General features: G+C 41.8%; 1 protein-coding gene across 2 annotated transcripts in view; it reads right to left on the bottom strand.

Annotated features, from left to right (window-relative positions):
* FRAS1 (Fraser extracellular matrix complex subunit 1) overlaps nt 1-24,134 on the bottom strand; it is a 312,542-nt gene that overhangs the window by 20,630 nt on the left and 267,778 nt on the right. For both annotated transcript variants that reach the window (XM_088133146.1, XM_088133147.1), the window contains exons 53-65: nt 23,798-23,960; nt 22,785-23,031; nt 20,918-21,262; nt 20,255-20,415; nt 18,927-19,074; nt 17,759-17,964; nt 16,179-16,335; nt 14,177-14,377; nt 12,123-12,310; nt 6,558-6,833; nt 4,795-5,027; nt 3,116-3,276; nt 1,002-1,216 (exon numbers count right to left, since the gene is read on the bottom strand). In XM_088133146.1, the coding sequence (XP_087989272.1) occupies nt 1,002-1,216; nt 3,116-3,276; nt 4,795-5,027; nt 6,558-6,833; nt 12,123-12,310; nt 14,177-14,377; nt 16,179-16,335; nt 17,759-17,964; nt 18,927-19,074; nt 20,255-20,415; nt 20,918-21,262; nt 22,785-23,031; nt 23,798-23,960 (2,701 nt within the window). The remainder of the gene's footprint in view (nt 1-1,001; nt 1,217-3,115; nt 3,277-4,794; nt 5,028-6,557; nt 6,834-12,122; nt 12,311-14,176; nt 14,378-16,178; nt 16,336-17,758; nt 17,965-18,926; nt 19,075-20,254; nt 20,416-20,917; nt 21,263-22,784; nt 23,032-23,797; nt 23,961-24,134) is intronic.

Below are 24,134 nucleotides of genomic sequence, written 5' to 3' on the forward strand. Positions count from 1 at the left end.
CCAGGCCCTCTTATCTTTCCCTGGTAGCGGATGATGATGATAATGATCATAATTAAGGTGCTAGGTGAAGAGGTTTTTCACAGCTATTAATATTTCAGGAAAATTTAGTTCCTTCACTCCTTGAATATCGCAAAAGACTTTTCCATGCATTCTGCTGAATGCAAAAGGGCTAAAACTGGAGCCATGCTTGCGGGCTGCTGACATACTCCTATATGCCACCCTGAACAAGAAAGGTCTACCTCCATTCGTTTAATGCGGGATTCTTCACACACACAGCAGCCCCTGATCATCCACAGACTTCTAATTGGGAGAACATGAGAGCTTAGTCAGGGAAGGCCTGGGGCACATGGATTTACAGAAGGCGGCCAGCATTTGCAGCTCCCTCCCCAGTTTTTAGCTCTTGTGCATTTAGGAAAATCCATGAAGAGGTTTTCAGAGTCCCTTGGTTAAAGCCAGGAGGGAGTTCTACTCACTAGAGACAGTGTAGTCAATGGGTCCAGTGATTTCTAAATGTTGTGCAATTCTCTCCCTGAATCTTGCCCTGCATTTGGCACAGTTAAAGAAGGCATCTCCAGCTGTAGTGAGTACAGAGGATGGCCTTGAAAGACAGAGGGAAGATCCTTTGCCAAGGCAATGATCAGATAAACAAGGCCTCAGCCCAGATAGCCCCCGCTTCACATGAAGATGAAAGAGGGAGGAAGGGAACTAAATTCAGACTTGCAAGATTCTGTTACTACAGCTGTTCTAATTAAAGTAGCTTTAGGTCTACATGGTGTCTATTCGTCTGGTCTACGTTATAAGGCTGACACCAGCCCCTCATGAAGGCTTTTCAGGGACAGAGATGGCTGCATGGACAAGAAGATGATAGGCAGTTTTATTGTTTGCTAAGCTGCTTATATTTCTAAAATGCCAAACAACTAGAGTTCTATGACCCTCTAGCTTAATTTACGTTAGGAACCAAGCCAATGTCACTTCTGTGTTTCCTATACAGAAAGCGTTACCTGGAAGTCTGCAGTGACTGATCCCCCACAGACATCAATTAACTCTGTCATGTCATAGTATGCGTCAAATGTCCAAATGCAACTCTTCAGGTTCAAATGTTTGTAAAACTGGATGGTCTTTGGTTCTCTCACACTGGGATCAAATTGGTATGGCCGGTCATATCCAGGGCCCAGAACGATATTATTATAGGTCACTTCATCTAGAAATCCAGCTTCTGGGTTGGAAGCAAGGGAATACACAGCAATTTTTCAGTAATACTTTAGCCATATCCAACCTGGTACTGCTGGAATATATTTCAGACTTTGACAGATCTCTGTTAAATAAATAAGTAGCTGTTGTCTTCAGACTCAGGTGTAAACTGATTATTGGACACAAAGAATATTGTTAGAGCATCTAATTTTGCAGAAAGTTGCAGGTGTTGATCGACACCAAACGTGGGATTGCCATTGTCTATCTTTCATCGCCCTTAGTCTATTGCTGGGACTACCAAGCTCCAGGCAATTAGGAAGCCTATCTCACAGTAATTTAGCAATTATAGGTGGGTAATAAAGAACTCCACATGATTTACTTTTTTAAAAAAAATAAGAATGCACTCAAATGTACTGATTTCTTTGCAAGCGGGATAGAAAGAAAAGTTAAAGAAAAGAGAAAGCAAAACTGACTGACATATCCAACCAAGTAAGAAGGTTTTAAGTTTCTTTGAATCTGCTATGTGATGCCTCTAGAGGCTTGTCTCATCTTTTTTTCTGATAGGATCCTCATCTTTAACAGCTATGTGACTGGCAGCTAAAATGTGGCCCTGTCTCTGCTGCAAATAGATATACCGTGGAGTCCTTGGTGCTCTCTGAGCTTGGTTGTTTGTTTGCAGATGTTTCATTACCTGGCTAGGTAACATCATCAGTGCTAGTGAATGTGGGGTTTTCTCCCTGTTTATATACAGAAGCTTGCCGTGCCAATGTTGGTGGGGGTGTGGTTTCACCCTTGGTGATTCCTTGATTAGGGTACTGTTTTCTGCTTGATTGTTTGTCTGGTGTTAATCCCTGCTTATCTGGGTGTTGTGTTATAGTCTTTTTGTTTTCTTAACTTTTTTTTATTGTCTCTTTTGAATAGTGTGTAAATGTGGTTTATCTCTATGTGTTTATTGATGGCTGATTTGTCTGAATGCCAAGCTTCCAGGAATTCCCTAGCATTTTTGGATTTAGCTGGGTCTAGGGTGTTCAGTTTCCCAGCTGAAACTATGGTTGAATTACCAACAGATACACCATTCTGTTGATGCCAATTAGGCTGCTACATTTTCATGGAATTTGGTGGTTGGGTTTTGCTTTGTTGTGTTATTTTGAGAACTAACTCAAATCCACAAAGGTCGCCGTAAGAAAGATGGAAAAGAACTTGAGATTAAAAAATACAAATGTGGGAGAAAGAAAACCTGAGAAATTTAGGTATGACTACCAGGTATTGTTGCTATAAGATAATGGATGGAGAACAGCATCTACTGACAGATAAGAGGGCTTTTGTTCTCATAAACTGGTGGTGCCACCATTATGCCTCCTAGGCTGATTTGTTTTTGGTTCTAAAAAGGCCACATTCCCAGTTGCAAGAAGTCCTTGAATGTGTTCATCTGATGGCTAAAAAGCAACCCAGACAATTTTTTCATTTGCATCTGTCTCTGGCAGTAACATGCATGGCAACCTCTTTTTTATGATGTCCTCATGATATTGCTTTCATCTGATTCTCAGTCCATATTTGTGGCAATCTTAAATAATCCCTAGCTATACTTACATTGAAGTAGTGTTTTCCCTCTTATCCCAACATAGGTTTTTCTGTATATATAACCTAACCATTAAGTTGATGACACCCCTAGAAGGTGGGGTCAGCTGTCCACTTATTAGGCACTTTAGCCTGGGGTGAATATGCCATTCTCCTCCAGACCTGGGCATTGTTTTGGGTGGTGGGAGAGTCTGTTTTTTTCAAACTAAGCTCTTCCCTTGTACTCTCCAGGGCCAGCCATGGCCCAGAGACCTGGATCAGCTGAACATTACAATCTAAAAGAAGGTGAGGGGCTTCTGCAAGACCAGGATCCTACATTGTGTTGAAGAAGTCAAGAACTTCTTACCTGAGATGCCTTTAAGGTCTCGGATGCTGACTATATTGGAACAGACATGTTGGTGCCTGTAAATGGATTCTGATAAAAGGAAATGCAGGTTGTGCAGAGGCCTGGTTGAAATCAGGGGGAGCATCCCATCCTGGTGTGGAATTTGCACTGAGATGTGGATTCTGGAACAACACAGAAAGGCAGAAATTAGAAGGTTATGTTGGATAAGTGCACATATTAAGAGAATATAATGGTATATATATTAGACTCTAACCCAGTGTTTCTCAACCTTGGCAACTTTAAGACTTCAACTCCCAGAATTCCCCAGCCAGCCAAGGTTGAGAAACACTGCTCTAATCTATAAGCCAGTTGAATTTAAGTCTGTATCGAATCTGGCTCAGTCCCATTCAAATCACTGCATGTTGTGTGGTCTTCTACACAATTTGGAACCACACACATATTCTTCAAGCTGCTGGTAAAAGAAATCCCACATTTAGATAAATCTTTCCATTGGATTTTTTCCCCCTTATACATTGGGAGAGGTGGAAGAGAACTGGGGACAAGATGGGGGGCCTGAGGTCATCTCCAACATAACCAGGCAAGGGACGGAAGACTGAAAATAGCATCTAAGGGATTTTAGGTTTACAATTTCATGATCCTTGAAAAAAAAAATCTAACAGGTTAAGTGTGTTTAATGTAACATATTAATCAAATCTTTTTTCTGACATTAGCTTCCACATTTTATCGCCCAAAATATTTTCCTTTTCCTCTCTTTTTTCTCCTCTAGCTAAAAAGATTTAATCAGCATTGCTCCACTATTGGAGTGATTGGAAACGCTAAGAAAAAAAAGAAGAGGAAGCAACTGGAAATGGATTCACTTGCCGTTTCATATTTTGATCCTTCCTGCATTATTATATATCTGCAGAAAAAATGTAGAAGTGTTGTCTCTCTTCTACTAAATGGTAGCTGGTTATGCCTCTTGTTTTCATTCTCTCTCTTTTCTTTTTATTTTTCTGTGAAAATCACTTTGGCAGGAGAACATTCCTGAGTCGACTCTAAAGCAAGGCTTTAGTTTGATTTAAATAAAACCTTGTACTTTCTTTACAATTCCATCTTATCTGAAGTAAAAAGCTGCTAATGGATGAAGTTTGACTTCTGGTTTTTGGCTGCTTGTGTTATGGGAACAGCGGAACAACTAGGAAGCTAGTGAGGGTGGCTGACTTAGGGTTACAGCTAAACTTGGTTCACTGCCTTTTAACTTAACTATCTACAATAAAGAGCCAAGGTTTATTCTTGACTTACAAAACAGTTATAAATAAGGAAACCTTTGACTAAGGCTTGTGTAAACTTTCATCTAAATAAGGATTTATTTATCTCATAACAGTTCCCAATGGTAAACCAGAGTTTATTCTTGGCTTATGATTGTGGCTTGTTAGAGAAAAATCTAAGTAGGGATCTTGGTCTGAATAAAATGCTAAAGGAACCACAAACAGAGGCTCCCCTTAACTCTATTAGTCTGTGCCACTGGCAGAAGACATTATCCATCCATCCATCCATCCATTTTTTTTTTCCTGAATTTGTCACCATCCATCTCACTGCAGAGCGATCATGCAGGATAACAGAGTTAAATTAACCAGTCCTCTTGCTCTTCATTGAAAAGCCAGACTTTTCAAGCACAGCAGCAACGTATGGCTGTTTACCTGTTGGGGTGTTCCTTATGCTTTACATCCAGATACTTCAAAGTGGCAATGAAAGATTGAGCCTGGAAACCCCGGGCTGTACCAGCCACCACAGGGGTATGGCAGATGGCACTGTCCGTCCCAATGGTGACTATATTACTCCGCAGGGGGGTGCCCACATGGCCAACTTTATCCACGGCTTTGGTCACACAGCGAATATGGAATCTCCGGCTGAAATAAATGCTGTCCAGCACCTGGGAGGAGGAAGGAAAGAAGAGAGAAAGGAGGAAGATGAAGAATGCTGAGTGGGTCTGAACACCAGAGTCACGCAATAGCCCTCATGATTGTTTCCTGTTATGATTATCATATATTGCCTTTCTGTTTGCTGACGTTTAAGCAAACTTACCAAGGTCATTCATATGTCAAAAGCCAAGAATAAACTCTGGTTTACCATTGGGAACTGTTATGAGATAAATAAATCCTTATTTAGATGAAAGTTTACACAAGCCTTAGTCAAAGGTTTCCTTATTTATAACTGTTTTGTAAGTCAAGAATAAACCTTGGCTCTTTATTGTAGATAGTTAAGTTAAAAGGCAGTGAACCAAGTTTAGCTGTAACCCTAAGTCAGCCACCCTCACTAGCTTCCTAGTTGTTCCGCTGTTCCCATAACACAAGCAGCCAAAAACCAGAAATCAAACTTCATCCATTAGCAGCTTTTTACTTCAGATAAGATGGAACTGTAAAGAAAGTACAATGTTTTATTTAAATCAAACTAAAGCCTTGCTTTACAGTGGGCTCAGGAATATATATTTAAATGGAAACACTTCCTTTTTCCATTTTGACGGCTTCCATTTTCTCTTCTTACTCTCCAATGCTTCATTCTCTCTCCCCCAGGCAACAGGCTGCAGGAAAGAGATGGCTGAGATATGACCTGATTTCTTGCGGATGACTTTCGAGAAGAGGCTGAGGCTGTAAGACCCAAAGATCTGAGGCCTTGATAATACATGGTCCTGACTAATTTGCCAGGCTCCCTTGGATTTGGCAGTGGAACTGCACACCTGAAATGGCAGGTGAATCCACTTCTTCCTTGCAGGCCCACAACGCTTAAAGCATTAAAGATATATGTGGTCCAGCAGCTGTATAAGGAAAATGACCCTCCACCCTCAGGGATGGGACCATTGTTTGGATATTCCAATATAAATAAATAAAGTAGGAACTTATGGAGGATAGTAAACTAATTGTGTTTCTACAAAGAGCAAGTTGGTTAATACAATGGTCTCCTTGCAGACCTGGAAAGACTTGCTATTTTTTTCATATAACCCTGTAATTGGGCATAGAAAATTTGAAGTGTGCAAAAAGGCAGATCCTGCCCAGGACAGGTTACAGGATAAAATTCAACACAAGGGAAACAACAGAAGAGGGAAGTGGCGAAAACAGAAGCCCAGGAAGGAAGTGGCAAATCAAGTGCTGGAGGGTGATGAGGAGTAGCAAAACTGACAAAGAATTTGCAATTATTTCAATTATGTGCCCTTAGGATTACTGATTAGAAAGGGAATGAGTTGAAGTTGCTACCAGGGAGAATGCAGAATTTCATTTCTCAATGTTTAGCTACTCTCTGACATTCTAGTTCGCCATACAGTTCATAATTTATTTAAGAGACAGCATTTAAACATGCAGAATATCACCATCACCTGTATTCTAAAGGGGTTCAGCCCAGCAAAACCCACCACCCCCCGACCCCGATTCTGCTGATGGTGTGGCTCAGCTCGATTCTCTAGACATACCATGTGATTGACGCTGGTGAATGGGGTATTGTCAGTAATGGTTTCAAAAGGGGATCTGGCTCCATTTCCATCAGTGGGGGTAGCCACTTCCCAGCTGAACTGTATGGACGACTGGTTGATCCCAGCCTCACTGCAGCGCTCCTTCATAACGGAGTACTTGGGGAAGTGAGAATCGCAAGGGGTAACACAGACCAGAGGGTAGCCTGGAGATGGTGACTTCTTAGCACCTGTTTTGGTTTCCTCTTCAACGTGGTCATACTCCGACAGCGTAACCACCTGCAGGGACACAGAATGAAAGCTAGAATTCTATAAAAGAGTCTTACCACTACTTCTTCTCCATGTAAAACGTGATCATCTTTTCTAGGATGATTCAAGGTTGCATCGCTTAAATAAAGGCATCACAGCATGAGAACCTGAGAAGTTTTTATGCTGAGAACCTGAGAACGCAACAGCCAGCCAGGTGTATTTGGGACACTCACAAGCCTGGACTGGAGGGCAAGAAGTCCTTGACCACTGTCACTTCCCAGCAAACAATTTTCCAGACATGCTTCCTATGATTCAGGAGGCATAAACCATCATCAATGTTAATAGCTATTGATAGCCTGATCCTCCTTCAGTCCATCCAGTCCTTTTTAAAGCCACACGTATTGTCTGCCATTACTACCACTACTAGCGCTGAATTCCACATTGTAATTAGCCATTATGTGAAAGAGTATTTCCTTTTGTTGATCCTGAATCTCCCTGCATTTAGTTTCAGTGGACCTTGAGTTTTAACTGTGTGAGAGAAAAAGACTTTTCTCTCTCCGCATTACCTCTGCCATGCAAGATTTTATATGCTTCTATCATGCCTCATCTCACTTTCCTTCATTTCAAGCTAAAAGCCCCAGTTGCTGCAGTCTTTTTCACAGGGGACATAGTTGCACTATTTTTTGCACCATTTCTTGCTCTATAACATTTATCCTTCTTATGATACAATGACAAGAACCATACACAATACTCTGGGTGTAATCTCACTATACATTTGTACAAGCATATTAGCATTTCTATTTTCATTTCCCTTCCTAATGATCCCAGGCACATAATTTGCTTTTTTTCTTTTTTTTTACAGCAGCTGCACACTGGGTTGATATTGTCATTGAGATCTCCACCATGACTCCAAGATTCCTTTCCTGATCAGAAGAGACCTTAAAAGAATTGCTAGAGTCTACAAGGATTTTGTTAGGAAGGTGTGGTTTTATTCTATTTTGACTGTATTTTATATTGTTTTTATTGTATTTTAATTAATATTTATTGTTGTTTTATTGTGAACCTCCCAGAGTTACTTTTTCGTGAGATGGGCAGTATCTAAATTTGAAAATAATTAAATAAATAAATAAATAAAGGTGAAGGAACTGGAAGCACAGGTATTTTTTTCATCAATCTTTCCAGTTTGAGGGTCATAGAGCAAGAAGAGAGACCAGGATCCTGGAAGTCAGCAACAGTGTCATTGAGAAGGGTTTTGGATTCTATAACAATGGTCTATGCTACCTTCATGAAGGACTCCAGGGAAGTGACATGACTTTCATGAATACTGGGAAGGAAATTTTGGCAGACGCCTTGCCAATCTCATTGGGAGGGTGGTAAAAGTTCAGAACCAGTTATGCAGCCGAGGACTGGGGTTGAGAAAGCCAAACACAAAGGGAGAAGCAGGAGGACAGGGTGGGCATTAAAAGTTCCAAAGGAAATTGCTACAACAAGGCCAGTAGGTAGTGCCACTCAAACTCTCAAATGTTTCTAAACCAATCCACAGAGATGGGCAATAAATAGGGAGAACTAGAGATCCTCACTTAAGAAGGCAACTATAATGCGATAGGCGTCACCAAAGCTCATGACTGACACTTAGCACTGAAAAGGTGCAAGCTATTCCAAAGGAAGGATGGAGATAATGGAGTGTTACCAATAGAAGAGAATATATGTAGCTCAGGGTTGAACTGTGGAGTTCTTGGGGTTCTCTGAGCTTGGTTGTTTTCTTGCTGACATTCCACTACCCGGCTAGGTAACATCTTCAGGGCTAGAATGGAGTGGGGTTTGCTCTCTGTTTATATACTGTGGCATGCCCTGCCAGTGTTGGTGGGGGTGTGTTCCTTTTCCTCTCTCTCTTTTTCTTCTCTTCAAGTCAGCCATCAACAGGCACATAGAGATAAACAACATCTACACACTATTCAAAAGAGACAATAAAAAGGAAAGACCAGAATATCTCCTTGCCAGCAATCACCCAGATAAACAGAGATTAACCCCAAGATTAACACTAGACAATCAAGCAGTAAACAATACCCTAATCAGTGGGGGAGCGAACTACCCCCACCAACACTGGCAGGGCGAACTATTGTATATAAACAGAGAGCAAGCCCCACTCCATTCTAGCACTGAAGATGTTACCTAGCCGGGTAACGAAATGCTTGCAAGAAAACAACCAATTCAGAGAACCCCAAGGACTCCTAAATAATGGATTGTGTGAAAACAGAACATATACTTGCACAGAAATTCAGTAATCAGAGCATGGAAACTGGGTTGAAAGCAGTTGGGTAAGAAAAACATGAAAGCAAGTTTATCCTAGGGTGCCTGATCAGTCAGCAGATACAGACGAGACCCTTCTGTGCCACATGACTGGTCTTTCAAACAGGCGTGTGATGGTGACAGTGAGAGATTTCAATTATCCTGACCTCCACTGGGAATCTAATTCTTCCAAGAGTCAGTGGTCCAGCAAATCCCTGTTCTCTCTTACTAACAACTTCTTTTATCAGAACAAGGAGGACTGCTATTGTCAAACTCATCCTCATCAGTTGGGGAGGCACTGGTTGAAGAAGTGAAGGTGACTGGCAGTCTAGGGAAGAGCAATCATATTATCCTTGGCAGACGTCCTGGTTTGGCAGCAGTAATTGTGAAAGGGATCAGGGTGTCCTTGCCAACCACAAGTTAACCACAAGTCAACAATGTAACTACTGTCTTGGAACGCATTACCAGGAGCACAGGGGCCAGATCATGGCAAGCGACTGTTTTATTTAACTCTGCTCTAGTCAGTCCCATGCTAAAATGCAGCAAATGGCCCCAGCAGTAGGCCTTTTCAGTGGTGGTCCCCTGATTTAGGAGTGCCATCCCAACTAAGGTACGCCCAGTGCTATCTTCATTGACTTTTCTGTACCAGATAAACTTTCATTTATGCCAGATCTTTTAACAATTTGTTAACCCTGCTGTGCTCTTTCTATATGTCCATTGTTGTTTTTACTCCCTCTGTTGTTGCTTTGCTGTATATTTTGTTTATTTTATTTTGCATATTTTATACAATGTACTCGTGTATGCTTTTATCAGCTCTTTTAACCTTCCCTTTGAATTGTTTGAATGTTGTTGTAAACTGCTTTGAATATTTAATTTTTTTAAAAGAAAAAAAACTCTAGTCTTTGGAGTGCTCTGGGGACCATAGTTTAAAAGGGCAGTGACAAACTGGAAAAAGTTCAGAGGAGGTCTACTAAAATAGCTAAGAGTCCAGAAACCAACCCTTAAAAAGAACAGTTAAAGGACTGGGGTATGTTTACCTTACAGAAGAGATGACCAAGGGAAAATTTACGGCAGTCTTCAGTTATATAAAAATTGTCACACACAAGAGGTAAATAGATCTATTCTCTATTACACTAGAGGGCAGGACAAGAACCAATGGGTTAAAACTACACGTAAGTCAATTTAGGCTCGAGGAGTAACTTCCTAGCTATGAAGTATCAGCCAGTGGAACAGTCTATCACAAGAAGTGTGACTTGTTCTTTGCTGGTGATCTTCTAACAGAAGTTACCTGATCATCTGCCAAAGATACTTTAGGGGATATTGCACTGAGCAAGGGGGTAGAATTGGTGACGTCTATGTATGGTACACTTCCAATTCTATGATTCTATGAACTACCAGTTCAGATCCCATTAGTATCAGTCCAGCAGAATCTGGATGGGAACATTCCTATTGTCTATTAAAGCATTTGTTTTCTTTTTCTGGCTTTGGGTAGGTTTTGTTTCTTTCTTTGTTTAGCCAGCTTCTTAGTAGGAAATCATTCAGACAAACTTGGTGAAAAAGCCACTTGGAGAATGGTAGGCACTGATACACAAAGAAAAACAGAAAAGGTGCTTGAGAAATGCCTAAATCCCAAACAGATTTGGGATGAAATTCTTTGTCAAGGACACTAATAAGCTTTTCAGTTTAATCAGCTCATTAATCCTATTAATTAGTTCTCTTTAGAGTGTAGAACTAATCAGTCCTCTAGGGTCACTTTGAAGTCCACCTCTGGTCTGGAGATCAGCAACTAATACCCCAAGGCTAAATCCAGCCCACTAAGGAACGCCAGTTACTGAAGAGACAAGAGATGCATATGGAGGAAATGATGATTATGGCAATGGGGCTCAGTGACAGTCCATTATTAAATCTGGCCTATAACCTCCATCCAAACCCAACCATTCACTGAAAGTGGTGACTGAGCATGGATACATTGGTAGAGGCTTTGTTATAGCCAGAGGCAACAGAGATTTAGGTCACTCCATTAAAAAGGCACATAAGAATCAACCTTTCTTTCCACTTCAGGTCAGACTTCCACAATACTGTTTTTATATCTCTATGGATGCTTCAGAATGTGGAATGGACCACAGGCTTTCCACAGAAAAGTAATTCATACAATTCAGTTCATACATTTTAGCTTGCATCAGTACAGGCAGAAGAACGACAGTACAGAGCCTTGAGAGACTCCACCACTTAAGGGGGGTGGGGTGGGCTATGCAGATGTTGAGGAACTACAATTCCCAGCACTCCAACCATGCTGTCTGGCACTTCAGGAGAATTATGGTTCAATAATATCTGAAAGCCACATATTCTCGCTCCTGATTTAAGGTTTTAGAGCAGATGAATTTGGATAATTCTAAATTACCTCTATGTAAAACAAATAGAATCAAACTACCCAGCATAAGGGCAAACTCCTAGTTACCAGCCCATTCCCTGCTCTAGTGGTTTCCCTTGCTCTAGAGATTTTCTTGATTTACAGAACAAAAATTATGCCAACACCTCACAAACTGCTGGCTGAAACCCTTTTTATCACCTGCATGCATATACCAGAGAGAGAGAGAGAGAGAGAGAGAGAGGGAGGGAGGGAGGGAGGGAGGGAGGGAGGGAGGGAGGGATGGATGGATGGATGGATGCTTTCAGGTCAATCTTGACTCCTGGCAACTGCCTGGATGTAATGGTATGTGAGAAAGACATTGGGAGACAGGGTGAAGAGACGCTGCCTAGGGAATGGTCAGGTAAGAGACAGCATTGCCCACAGCAGGATAGTGGGTGGAGCAAGAGGCTCAGAAGAGACCCTCCCTAATTTCTCGGGCTGTAAAGGAAACTGGGGGGGAGAACTTTCATACTTGCAAGATTCTGTCAATGTAGCTTTACAGTAAAGTAGAATTAGCTCATCTGGTTGTGGTTCCTATCTGGTTTACTCTATAAGGTCAAGTCTAGGTCACTCATAAAAGCACATAAGAATCGGGTGATCATTCAAGTTAATGTTCTTACAACAGGAGGGGCTGGCAAAATGAGGCTTCCAGCTGCTTCCTGATCCAAAATGGTCACTATTGTGGTTGTGAGGTCCCCCAAAACAGCTTCAATGGGATCATCTGGACCCAAGACCAGAGAAAAGGATTCATGCCACTCCCGGTCTTCATTGGACATGATCTCCACCTTAAAGAAAATGTGGTCCACACCTGCAGGAAAGGACATGAATCTAAGCAAGTTATCATTAAACAACTTAAATGCATCCATAAGGTAATGTTAAAGCCATTCCCACTAAAACATTCCTCCTTAAACTGGTATTCTCCAGATGAATTCCCAGCTGGCTAGGAATTCAAGATCCTGGAGTCCTGACACATCTGGAGATGCCTGGTTGGGGACAGCTGCACTAACCCATTGTGATAAAAGCAAACACAATTTTACCTTAACCTAATCATTTCTCTTTCTTTAATATGCCACACTACCTGATAGATTGCTTGGCAGGTTTACTAACTGATGCCATGCAAGGATTAATGGTGCCTGTCTGACTTTAATAAAAATCTATGATCCAAATATACTGCTGGTTATTCCCGCTTGCAGGCATGACTCCTTTGGTTCTTCACAATAAGTACAGAGTTGCTGATCTTGCCGGATGTTGTGTAGGACCTAACAGGATTGTGATGGACAGGTGGTTCAGAAAAAGAGCTGACAAAACTTGTTCCTGAAGAAAAACCACAGGAGAATAGGAGTTGTGGGTGGCAGGAGGGCTGGAAGGAGGGAAAAAGGGAACCAATGAACTAAGGAACAGAGGTGACAAGGGGACTGCATGGGTAACTGAAGAGCTGGAGAGCAGATGTCCACACAGTTAATTGCAGAAAGAAAGGTTCATCCAGTCTTCCTTTAATGAGTTTTAGTGCCAAGAAATAGGGGACAGAAAACAGAACCTTGAACCCTCCAGTCCTCTTTTATTATGAGGTCATTAATGCAGAGTCTCTGCAAAGGTTTTGAATCTCTTTTTTCCCAGGCTGCTTCAGGACGGGCTAAAGATCCACTTCTTTAATAAGTCAGTAATGACTTCTCCCATCTGCTGATTGTTTTCGTCTTCTTTCTCAGCCTCCACACAATCTCTCACAGCAGAGAAAGATTGTGGAGGACAAAAAGATGAGGAGAAAACACAGCACAGAGAACCTTTTCCCATCTGGTAGCTTCCAGATAGGTTGGAACTCCAACTTCCAGTTAGCACGAAGACAGTTGGACACTCTAGCAGTTGCAGTCACAACTTCCAGTTGGGAAGGGTGATCCAAGGAGGGTATAAAAGCTACTGGAGGGCTGGCAGGGGGAAATTGAGCTTTTGGGAGAGGATTTTGTTTTTTTTCTAAAGATCAGAGATTCGTTGTGGGGAAGCTGTTGAGGCTGTTGAGCCTTAAAGGAAGATTTACACACTTTTTGATATATACCCCTATTTTTCTCAGCTCTTTTTCACCAAAATTAAGCAATGTGATTTCAGGTTATTGGCAGGCATGAAAGAGAAGTTTGAATTTTGCTATTAGGGTCCTCATCCGAGTCCTCTAGGAACGATGGGCTTGTTCTAGTTGCAGTGAAGACTTAGTGAAGTCCCACTAATTTCACGAAGAGAGAAGTCAGCATCCTATTAACTTTTTGATTGAAATGAATGGGAATTTACTGCACTTCACTTCTGTTCTTGCTCAAATGCGTTCTGCAGGGATTTGAGGGAAGAACTGGAAAGCCAACATTTGGACCAAGGAAGCAGATGGGGAAGATTTAGAGGCAGGAAGATTGCTAAGGTCTTAATGGGCATGGAGAAGGATTAGCTTCATGCATTGGTACAAAGCACTCAACTAAATCTTTGTGCCTTTGGTTAAAGGGCATATTGATTTTTATTTCTCTTTCTTGACTTAGACCTTGCTTTCTGCATATTAATCTCTACAGATCCACCAGAGGGCACACATGATAAACACAAAAAGGAACCCAACTTCTTTGTGCCTGAAAAGGATCTCCATTATTATAAACCCAAGGAAGGGTCCAATTCATTCTATCCATTTCTTTCTTTTTTTTTTTACCAGGGCTAAACTTGAGGACTCGACTCTTTGGATAATAATCAATTCCAGACTGAGCTGAACCATCACGGGTGCTGCAGCGAACTTTTGAGGTCCTGTTTTGATCTCCTGTCCGGATCACCTTGACATTTAGGAAACCAATGCCTTCTGGTCCAGGAGGTTCACGGACTTGGTATGCAGCTTCTTCAAACTCAATGGTGGGAGCTGGAATTATGGAGCAAGCAGGAGAAAAAGCCCTGTGTCACTAACTTTGTCAGTTTTCAGACATGAAGAACATTTTAACTTAGCTTGCAGCCCAACAAGATGGTGTCTGTAATAGCTCAGAGTTATTTCTTTTTCAGTGCCAATTATTAATGCTGGGAAACAAAGCAGTAGCCTAAACGTTTGAGAGTACTTGCTTCAGCAGAAATATTTAAAGACTGTACTAAAATTTAACTGACTCTGCCAAGTAAAGACAAGTTTATTGACTGATCCTGATTTTTTTTTTTTTTGGACTCAAAGTGGCTCAAGGCCCAAGACCACTGGAGATGTTTCAGAAATAAACAGTTAAGCGTGGACATGACAGAGACTAATACAGGCATGGAGAAAGTGAGCTGAGCAATTGCGCTGAATGACAAAGATTCAGGATAGGTGAAAAAAGGTTGTTCCTCATGTAACATAACAACAATCCATTCAGTTATGGAATTTGATTCCATAAGATGATGTGATGTCTGGCTGTACTGATTTCAAAAGGCAATCAGACAAAGGATAAGGCATCAACAGATATGGGACATGACTGGACAGGATACAGGTAGTCCTCAACTTACAACCACAATAGAGACTGGAAAATTCATTGTTAAGCGGTGCAGTCATTAAGTGAGGCATCACATGACTGCACCCAATTTTACAACATTTTTACAGTGGTCTTAAGTGAATCATTGTGGTCCTTAAGTGAATCATGTGATCCTTAAGCAAATCACGTGGTCGTTAAGTGAATCACACAGTTCCCCATTGATTTTGCTTCTTGGAAGCTGGCTAGGAAGGTCACAAATGGCAATCATGTGACCCCGGGATGCTGCAACTCTCATAAATATATGCCAGTTGCCAAGCGTCCAAATTTTGATCATGTGACCATGGGGATGCTGTGATGGTTCTAAGTGCGAGGACCGGTTGTAACTTTTTTCGGTGTTGTAGTAACTTCAAACGGTCACTAAACAAATGGTCATAAGCTGAGGTCACTACCTATATCATATAGTCATCATGTTACTGTTAAGGAACCAACAAGAATGGCTGTTGCACACCATTTCTGTATTTTTCTACTCATCTGCCTGTACACTATTAAAACAGAGTAGGGTGGTGTAGGGCTTGGGATTCAAAGGGAAAAAGGTGCTTCAGGGCACACATGTAGCACCTGATTGCACCTCCTGAAACCAAACACATCTTTTCCTAGGACCTTGTACTGGTATTGTGGAGGGCAACTGTGCAATTATGGGAGAAGACAGCTGCTTTAAGGAGCTGCAGTTGGGTACTGCACACGCATTCCCCATGTGCCCAGGAGAGCCTTTCTGCTTTTCAACAAAAGCACAGCTCAGCCTTGTAACAGGATGCTAGATTCAAATCATCCTTAATTTGATCCAGTAAGGTTCTTGTTATACTTTGTTACTCCCAATCTTCAACCGGTGTGTTGAAGACCACACTTTGCTAGCTGATGACCTGAGTCAAAAAGCAGGTCTACAGTGGGGAAAGAAGTTTTGGCCAAAAGTCTAAGAAATTTGAGATAGGAAACAAATCTAAAATTGCTTCTGGGCACTTGCTAATCAGCAAATCCATAACAGGACACACAAGGCCCTAATCACAGCATCATGAGAAGAGATGAAATTTTAAAAGATAAACGTCAAGTTAAAAGCCGGTATTGCGTTAGGCTTTAAAATTAGTTCCAGATCTGGATGTGTAGAAGACAACCAACTAATCAAGCAATTTAAAACTCAGAAGAATACATCTTTGAATACAAGCCCACCCCTCTTACCATCTTCATCGTTGGAGATTACTACAGTAGCCCTATTACTTTTCCCAACTGTAGCCCCGCTCCAGTGGTTTCCTTGGGGTTCACTCAGATATATCTGGAATTTCTCCTCTGGTTCAAAGGCAGAGTCATCATTAATAACGATAGTGCAGTTCTTTACCTAAAGTCAAAGATATCACCAGCTAAGCTATGGCTTGGGAGGCAACCTGCATAATTCATTAATCTATAAAGCAAGGCTTATATCCAATTCAGTGTTCAAGGCATCTCACATTAAGAGTAATAAAAGACAAATCAGTAGTAATGGCTAAGAAATAAAACGACAGGGGTCACTGGAAAAAAACTATTTCAAACCAAGGCTATGAGAAAGAACTATTCAATGGACTTCTCAGAGCAGCAGAAGCTACCAGAGGCCTAGAAATGGCTTCCTTTAGGCAGGGAATTCCAGAACCTAGATGTGAGCATGAAAAAGCCTTCTCTTAGGTCCCAATCAGATGTACGTCTGGATGCTGGCAGCACCAGAAAGGAGCAACTTTGCCAAAACTAAAAAAAAATCACCTCTTTTAATTAGATATTAAATATCTCCGCAGCAGAAGTACAGTCTCTGTAGCTTTGCCTTTAATTTAGCCATTCAACTGTAATTGAAAGAGGAGAGCAGATTAATCATGCCTGAGCTTAGTGCTCATTGAGGCCCTGCTTTAACTGCATTAAATTATGTTATTCTGCTGCTGAATGATCACAAGCCCATGATGGAACGGTAATGGGAAGGTGATGAACTGGAGCAGGGAGACCCAGTTTCCTCACTATGACTTTTATTCAGTCACTTGCAGCCCAACCTACCCCACAGAATAGTTGTGGTGGGAAAACTAGGAGGAAGGAGGGCAGCGTACATTTACGCTGAGCTCCTGAAGGAAATTAACTCACAAACAGCAAACCAACAAAACATGGGTGTCAAGGAACTACCATTTTAGGAGGAGAATAAGAGTTAGAGATTAGACTGAAGCAATTTCTAAGGAGGTCTTAAACAGAAAAGCAAAGAAGCAGCATTATTTAACCTAGATCAAACTAACCCATTTCTTCTTGGGCTAGGCCAAAGTTCAGTGATACAATGATCAAAATCTGCAGCAGGTGTTCCTTTCATTTTGACGTAGGAAACATATACCGTAAGCCCTAAAACATACTGCACAGGATAGACATGCAAAGAAATCTTCCAAATGTCTCCCCTCAAAGCCAAGGGAAATCACCCCCAGCTCTGCCAATGTACATGACACAGCCCTGCTTATCTTCTCTCACAGCCTCATCCATTGTGCCCTCAGCCCCCAGCCCACCTGTCTTGGACCAAGACAGTAAAATGCTTTTTGGTTGAGGATCTAGTTTCTTCAGGACAACTGTGTCATGGCCCACATGCTGGCAGAGTCTTTCCATTTTGTCTGTTTCTTCACCCAGAAAAAAACACAAGTTTTCCTTGCCACAAGTCTGACCTGACAGATTGCAGTGGGTTTTGAAAGTGGGCCAAAGGCTGTAAGTTGATGACTCTCTCTCCGCTATGTTATGTCATCAGTTCTCTGCCAGCTATATTCACTCACCTTCTCCCCTTTCAAAAATGTGACCCGTGATTCCTCAGTGTTTCTCCTTTCCTCAAAGTCCTCCATGACTCTTGCTGTCTGACTCTGTGTATGGCATCTGACTGAAGATTCATAGCTTAAGTCTCCAGTACGGATAACAGGAACATGCAGGATCCGGTCCTTCTCTTTCACAGAGTACACATCTTTACTGAACTTCATGTTTGGTACTGCAAAAAGAGTGGAAGAAGAAGCAGAGGAGGAGGAGGAGGAGGAGGAGGAGGAGGAGGAGGAGGAGGAGGAGGAGGAGGAGGAAAACAACAACTGCAACATAACTTTTATGAACATGAAATAAGGCAAAGCTGCCTTCCTTGACTCAGTGCCCTCTAGAAACACTAGATTTCAAGTATCATTATGGGAGGTGAAGACCAACATCTGAAGGGCTTCAGGCTGGGGAAAGTTAAGCTGGAACATGTGCTGGATATTGCTTGGGTTTATTAAAAATAAACTTTCAGCAAAATACAAAAAGCAATAAAAAAGAAAATAAATGCAATAGGAAAGGACTGGTGCAGAATTATGTGCACTAGGTGGAAGTCAGGCCAAAATTGGGAATTTCTATGACAAGCATTCATGTATAAAAGAAGAGAGCACTAGAATTGCTAGAATCACCTTTTTTCAGGCTGCTTGAACAAAAAGTACAGAGTAAGCAGCAACGGCGGAACTCCGTAATTCCCAGTGCGAGACAATTTAGAGTCCAGTGCACATGTGCTGAAATGCTTTGACTTCTGTAATTCTGAATCTGCTTTGGCAAATGCACAGAAGTCTACATTAAGAAAGTCTATGATGTTGCAGAGAAGGATCCCTCAAGGATGATTAAGCTACATTCTCCTAGAATCACAGACTAACAGCAGTCCTAGAAATGCATGGTTCCTTCCAGAAGGAGTTGCAGTCACAGAGAGTACCTGGCTTGGGGTTATTCTATAACACCAACTTTGCCCATGGTTAGAGGGTAAACTGTGATTTCAGACCCGGTCAGATCATGCCATCTTCAGAATCCATATGGTGCCATTCAGTCTTACCTAACTCCTGAATCTAAATCAACTCCTCAATTTAAGCATAAAAGCAGCCTTGCTGAACCAGGTAACTTGTGTGTCTGAGTGTTTCCACTGTCATTAGTTTGGGATCTACTTACCATCCTGGAAGGTGTCATTAATGGCCACCACCGCCTGGAAAGGTTTGGCCAGCTCTGCTCCTTGGGGTGAACTCAGATAGACCACAAAGGTCTCTACTCCTTCAATCACTGGGGCCTGTGCATCATCCAGAATAGTCAAGGTACAATACTAATGGGGATAAAAGAAATACAACAGCCTATTCTGTAAACATATACAATATTTATTTATTAGATTTATATCCCGCTTTGTTTTATACAACTCAAGATGGCGTACGTAATGCTTCCTCCTCTATTTCCCCAAAACAACAGCCCTCTGAGGTGGGTTGGGCTAAGAGAGAGTCATCTACCCAGCTTCCATGCCTAAGGGAGGACTAGAACTCCTGGTGTCCCAGTTTTCAGTCCACCACCTTACCACTACACCAAACTGGGTCTCCATAACATGATCTCCAGTCGGGTTCAACCCCTAGTGCCTTTATGGATATATTCACATTGTTTCCTTTGCAACCATTATGCTTTCAACCAAGCCTATAGCCCCTGGATTTGTGGCTGGTCTCCCATCTGAATACTAACCAGGTCTAACCCTGCTTAAATGTTGAGGTCCTCCAAGGCCACCTAGGTGCTGCCGACTATTATGACCCTACATATAAAAAGCCTACTCACTCTGTGTAAACATATGCGAGAGACAGTGAGGAAGAGAGAGGGAGAGAAAAAAAGAGAAAACATTTTTAGAATGTCTTAGATTTATAAACAGTGTCAGCTTTCATTTATAATACCTGCTTTCCTCAGATGCAGAAGGAACACCAAAACCATTAGCTGGATTGCAACATCTATTTGCAGGCATTTCCTAATGTTTTAATTTATTGATTATTAAATTTTTATGCTGCCCACCTCCCCCAGAGGGTGACTGTTGTTTGGTATTATACTTGGCCCTTAGCATTTTAATTCTGGATTACATAACAGGAATAATGCTTGAGCTGACAGGTCTCAAGATGAGTTAATTGGGGGGTGGGACAGGTACGTTTCATTGTCATTGTCCTGGATATCTCCCAACAGCTATTGGCTGATGGTTACCATTTCCTTTCTCAAATAAGGCTTATCAGAATAATTTGGAATTGTATTGATGTACTGTATATCAAAACACATTTCAAGATGTCTAACAAACCAACCAACCAACCAACCAGAGGACTACATTCATTTGACACCCCTATATTTGTTCGGGTTCTTGTCAGGTGTTCTACGATGTGCAAAATTTCCAAGACCAGACCATTCTGGAGAAAGGCACCTTCCCATTTTTCTATGATATACTATGATGCTGAATCCCTCCACTTAAATGAGAAAAGTAGCCGTACCTCCTCCGTTCTTCCTGAACGAAATTCAACCTTCTTGGAGCTGGGAATATAATCAAATCCTGGAGTAGCAGATGGTGGATCTGATGTCCGAGTGGCACACCAGACAGAGGTAGGAATGGAGAGATCAGACCCATGCCTGGTAACTGGGATTTCGATAATCCCTGGAAGGAGGATTTCAAAGCAATACATTTCAAATAAAAGATTACTGCTGCTTGCACCCCTTAAAAACATTTCAAAGGACACCATAGTCCTTACTTCTATGTGCATTAAGGAAAACTATCATGAAGTCAATGTCCTTATGGAAGGGAACCAAACTGGATAGATGCCCCTTGGTTGAGCTGCAAATATAGGAATGAGGACTCATGTTTCTGTGCACAGAATTTGCTGCGGATGTAGTTGTTGCCAGCTGGACCACCCAAGGGATAACAGTTCCCCCGCAACCTCAACCAGCCACAGGTTCAAAGAGATGAGTTGGGTGAACCTTAAATGCAAGTGTTCTCCCATTAAATGGGCATCACAGAAACCAGCCAGATGTTTGTTAGTGGGACACTGGTCCCTTCTTTTATTAAGCCTGACTCCACATACTGTATGCCTATTTTGTGCATTAAGTATCAACTGGACACTACAACATACTGTAAGAGTGAAATAATTCCCAAATTATACCTGCATCCTCGCTAACGCTAAAAGCTGCACTTCCGAGCGACACAGTAGAAGCATCGTTGGGACCACTGATCATAACTTTAGCTGAAGCTATGCTTCCAATGCGTGCATTCTCCGATGCATCAGTGAGAGCAATTTCAAATTCTTCCTCCTCTTCATACTCGCTGTCATCGACCAGCTTCACATCGCAAGTTGTCGTTGTGACACCAGGCCCCAACACAACCCGGTTGTCATTGGACATTCCCCTGGACTTAAAGTCTGAGCCAGACTCCAGGGCATACACACTGCTGCCTTTGGCACTTTGGGAGACAGTGTAGCATATGGCAGAGACAATTCTTCTAGAGTCTCCTACAATATAATACAGGGAAGAAAAGTACCAATTACTTTCTAGAATAAGAATGACACTTATCAACAAACACACTTCCCACAAGCTTCCTTTGCTAAAATGTAATGTTTTATCTTACTTAATAGTGATAATTATTTTATCCTGATCATGGGTATGTTGACTGGAAGCCAATAATTTGGCCTGAAATGAGTTAATTAATTTTTTTCATACTTTTTATATGTGTATTGTTATCTAGCTTGGTTTGATAAAACACTTTTTTACTAATCTGGATTAGTCTTTCCAGTTTAGCACCACTTATGTGATTAGGGCTACATTTCCTAGCCTGTATGGCCATTGGCCACACTGCTGAGGGATTCTGGGAGCTATAATCTCAACACAGCTGAGGACACCATGTTGGGAACAGCTAGCGTTTTTATTGTTAGCCTTTCTTAAATTGTTCATCCTTTCAATGCCATACATCAGTATCTATTTAGAAGCTCCGCTAATTTTAATGGAATTTATTCCCTGGTATCACAACCATGATACAATCCTGAACATCCTGCTGAGAAGTTTGACAGCCTACTTAAATTCTAATTTTACGTTTGTTTGTATTTTGTTCCAATGTTCTATACTGAATTACTAATGAATTGTCTTGGGATGCTAGAAAAGTTCTGCAATATGTTCTTGATACACTCTCATTACATGCTGGGCAAGCCCTATCGTGCCTTTGAGTCACCTTGCATGAACACACCCAGAACTCTGAGGACACTCAATCTTTTAAGAAATATTGTCTTTTCACCAAGATAAGCTCCAATAAGCTCTTAAGAAAACCGAAGGGCACTGTTTGAAAAGCAATGAACCAAAGAGCAATAATTTGGACTCAAGCAATAGTTGTCAACCTTTTCATATTTATCCAAGTCCTACCTTCATTCTTCAACACAACCTTCAACCCAATTTCTTCCTTATTTTTTACAGGGCACAGCAATTTTTCTTTCTTCCTACAAACAGGCACCCAAAAGTAATTTCCTATCACCTACTATTGGATCCTTTTCACCGGAGAAGGTGAGAATACAGCCTGGGAATTTATGCAAGGGTGGTGAAGCCCTCTGAGCACTGAAGACCCTTTCCCTCTTTAAAGGGAGCATCCGATGCAAAAAAAAAAGCGGGGGGGGCGCGATATTTCAAAAAAGTGTAGCTGCTCTCACACCTCTGTTGGAGGTCCAGCTTCCCAAGCAAGGAGGAGAAAAACTGCTCCTACCCCAAAAAATAACCTTCTATTCAAGCTGTTAAAAATGAAGACATTTGATCTCCTTTGTATCCAATCAGGTCTAAGTCTTCTTTCCGTTTGGTGGTTAAGGAATGTCTATGAACTACTTTTGATAAAGACCCAACCCATTTGTGCATCAAGTTGAAGGCAACAGTTGAAAGTCCCCAATCCTGAGAAAAAGGCCACAGTGAAAATTGGATAGCCTGAACTAAACACAATTGCATTCTATGGGCAGAGTTAAGAGCTAACATGTTCCTCTGTGCTCCATGTCAACGAACCTTTCCTTTCAATGGGGATGGAGAGGATGCCGGCACTCTCACTGATGTGATAGACTTTCTTGTCAAACTGCAGGGTGGGCTCATCTTCTACATCGCTGATGAAGACTTTGGTTTCAGTGATGTTCCCCAACAAGGCATATGCTGGCATGTTCAGCTCGACAGTGAAGCTCTCTACACCCTCAAAGATATCATCATCATTGATAACAATGGTGCAGGTTTTGATGTCCTCCCATTCATCAAATTGCACCTGCATGGGATGAAAAGCAACAGCAGGGCTGGGCATGGACTTCACACAGAGGTGGAAACAGATCTTCTACAGCCAGTGAGTTCTTAGTCTTAACAAGGGCTGCCAGGTTTGATTTGGACTCAGCATTATTCATTATGAGCTTCAGGATAGTGAAACATTATTTAGGACTGGTAATCATGGCTCCAATACTGTATGGGACAAGCAAGCCCTAACTGCTCCATAAGCCAATCTTATGCACTCACTGTTCATGCTTCATTAATCATATCCCATCATACAGTTCTCCTTACCATTGAGACACTGGGGCTTGGATCTCATGGGCTGAGAGTAAAATTTAAATTTCCCAAACTTCCTGAGACTGTGTATAGCAGCTGTTCCCCAGTCTGAGCACACTCCAAACATGTGGACTTCAATTCCCAGAATCCGTCAGCCACAATGGCCATTGCTGGGAGTTTTGAAGGCCACTCATCCAGAGAATGTCTCAGCTTCCAATTCAAGTCCTCCATTCCTGAACCCCAGGAACTGAACCCCAGGGTAAGAAATTCCTCTTTACAGGTCTGGATTTCAGTAGAGCTGGGCTACTCTGACATGAGCTTTGAGCCATCAAAACAGCCAGAAGCTTCAGTAATGATCTTCACCAATGATTCTTGCTCCAACATCACTTCCTGTGCATGTTAGGAAGTGGTCCGGCTCATTCTTCCTTGAACTAAGACAGTTTCAGACTTTTGGTTCCAGAGCTTCTACTGGATGATGTAATGAATGAACCCACCTGGCCAGCATATTCAAGGTAATCCTGTTCCCCTGGCTGAGAACCTGAACCAGAGGTGGCCGTTCCCTGTTCTGTACGGCACAGGACAATAGCGTATTGTTTCAGGTTTCCTATTCTCTTCACAGCAACACTGATGGAACCAGCCTTTTCACTGATGTTGTAGCTGGAACGAAAGAGGGGCAGAAATGGTATCTTTCAGATTACAGAGTAGGTACAACTCAGAGTTTGTGAAGCACAAAGGAATCCATTGGAATGAGTCCTCCTCAATTCGGTATTTATGTTACACTTACTTTAGGAGGCTTATATGTGTCTTTTAGTCTATTGGTCCCAGTAGCAA

The sequence above is a fragment of the Python bivittatus genome, unplaced genomic scaffold (genome assembly GCF_059951505.1).
Source record: "Python bivittatus isolate LINGU-HERP-01145 unplaced genomic scaffold, Pbiv_v1 ctg000070_np1212, whole genome shotgun sequence".
Lineage (NCBI taxonomy): Eukaryota > Metazoa > Chordata > Lepidosauria > Squamata > Pythonidae > Python > Python bivittatus.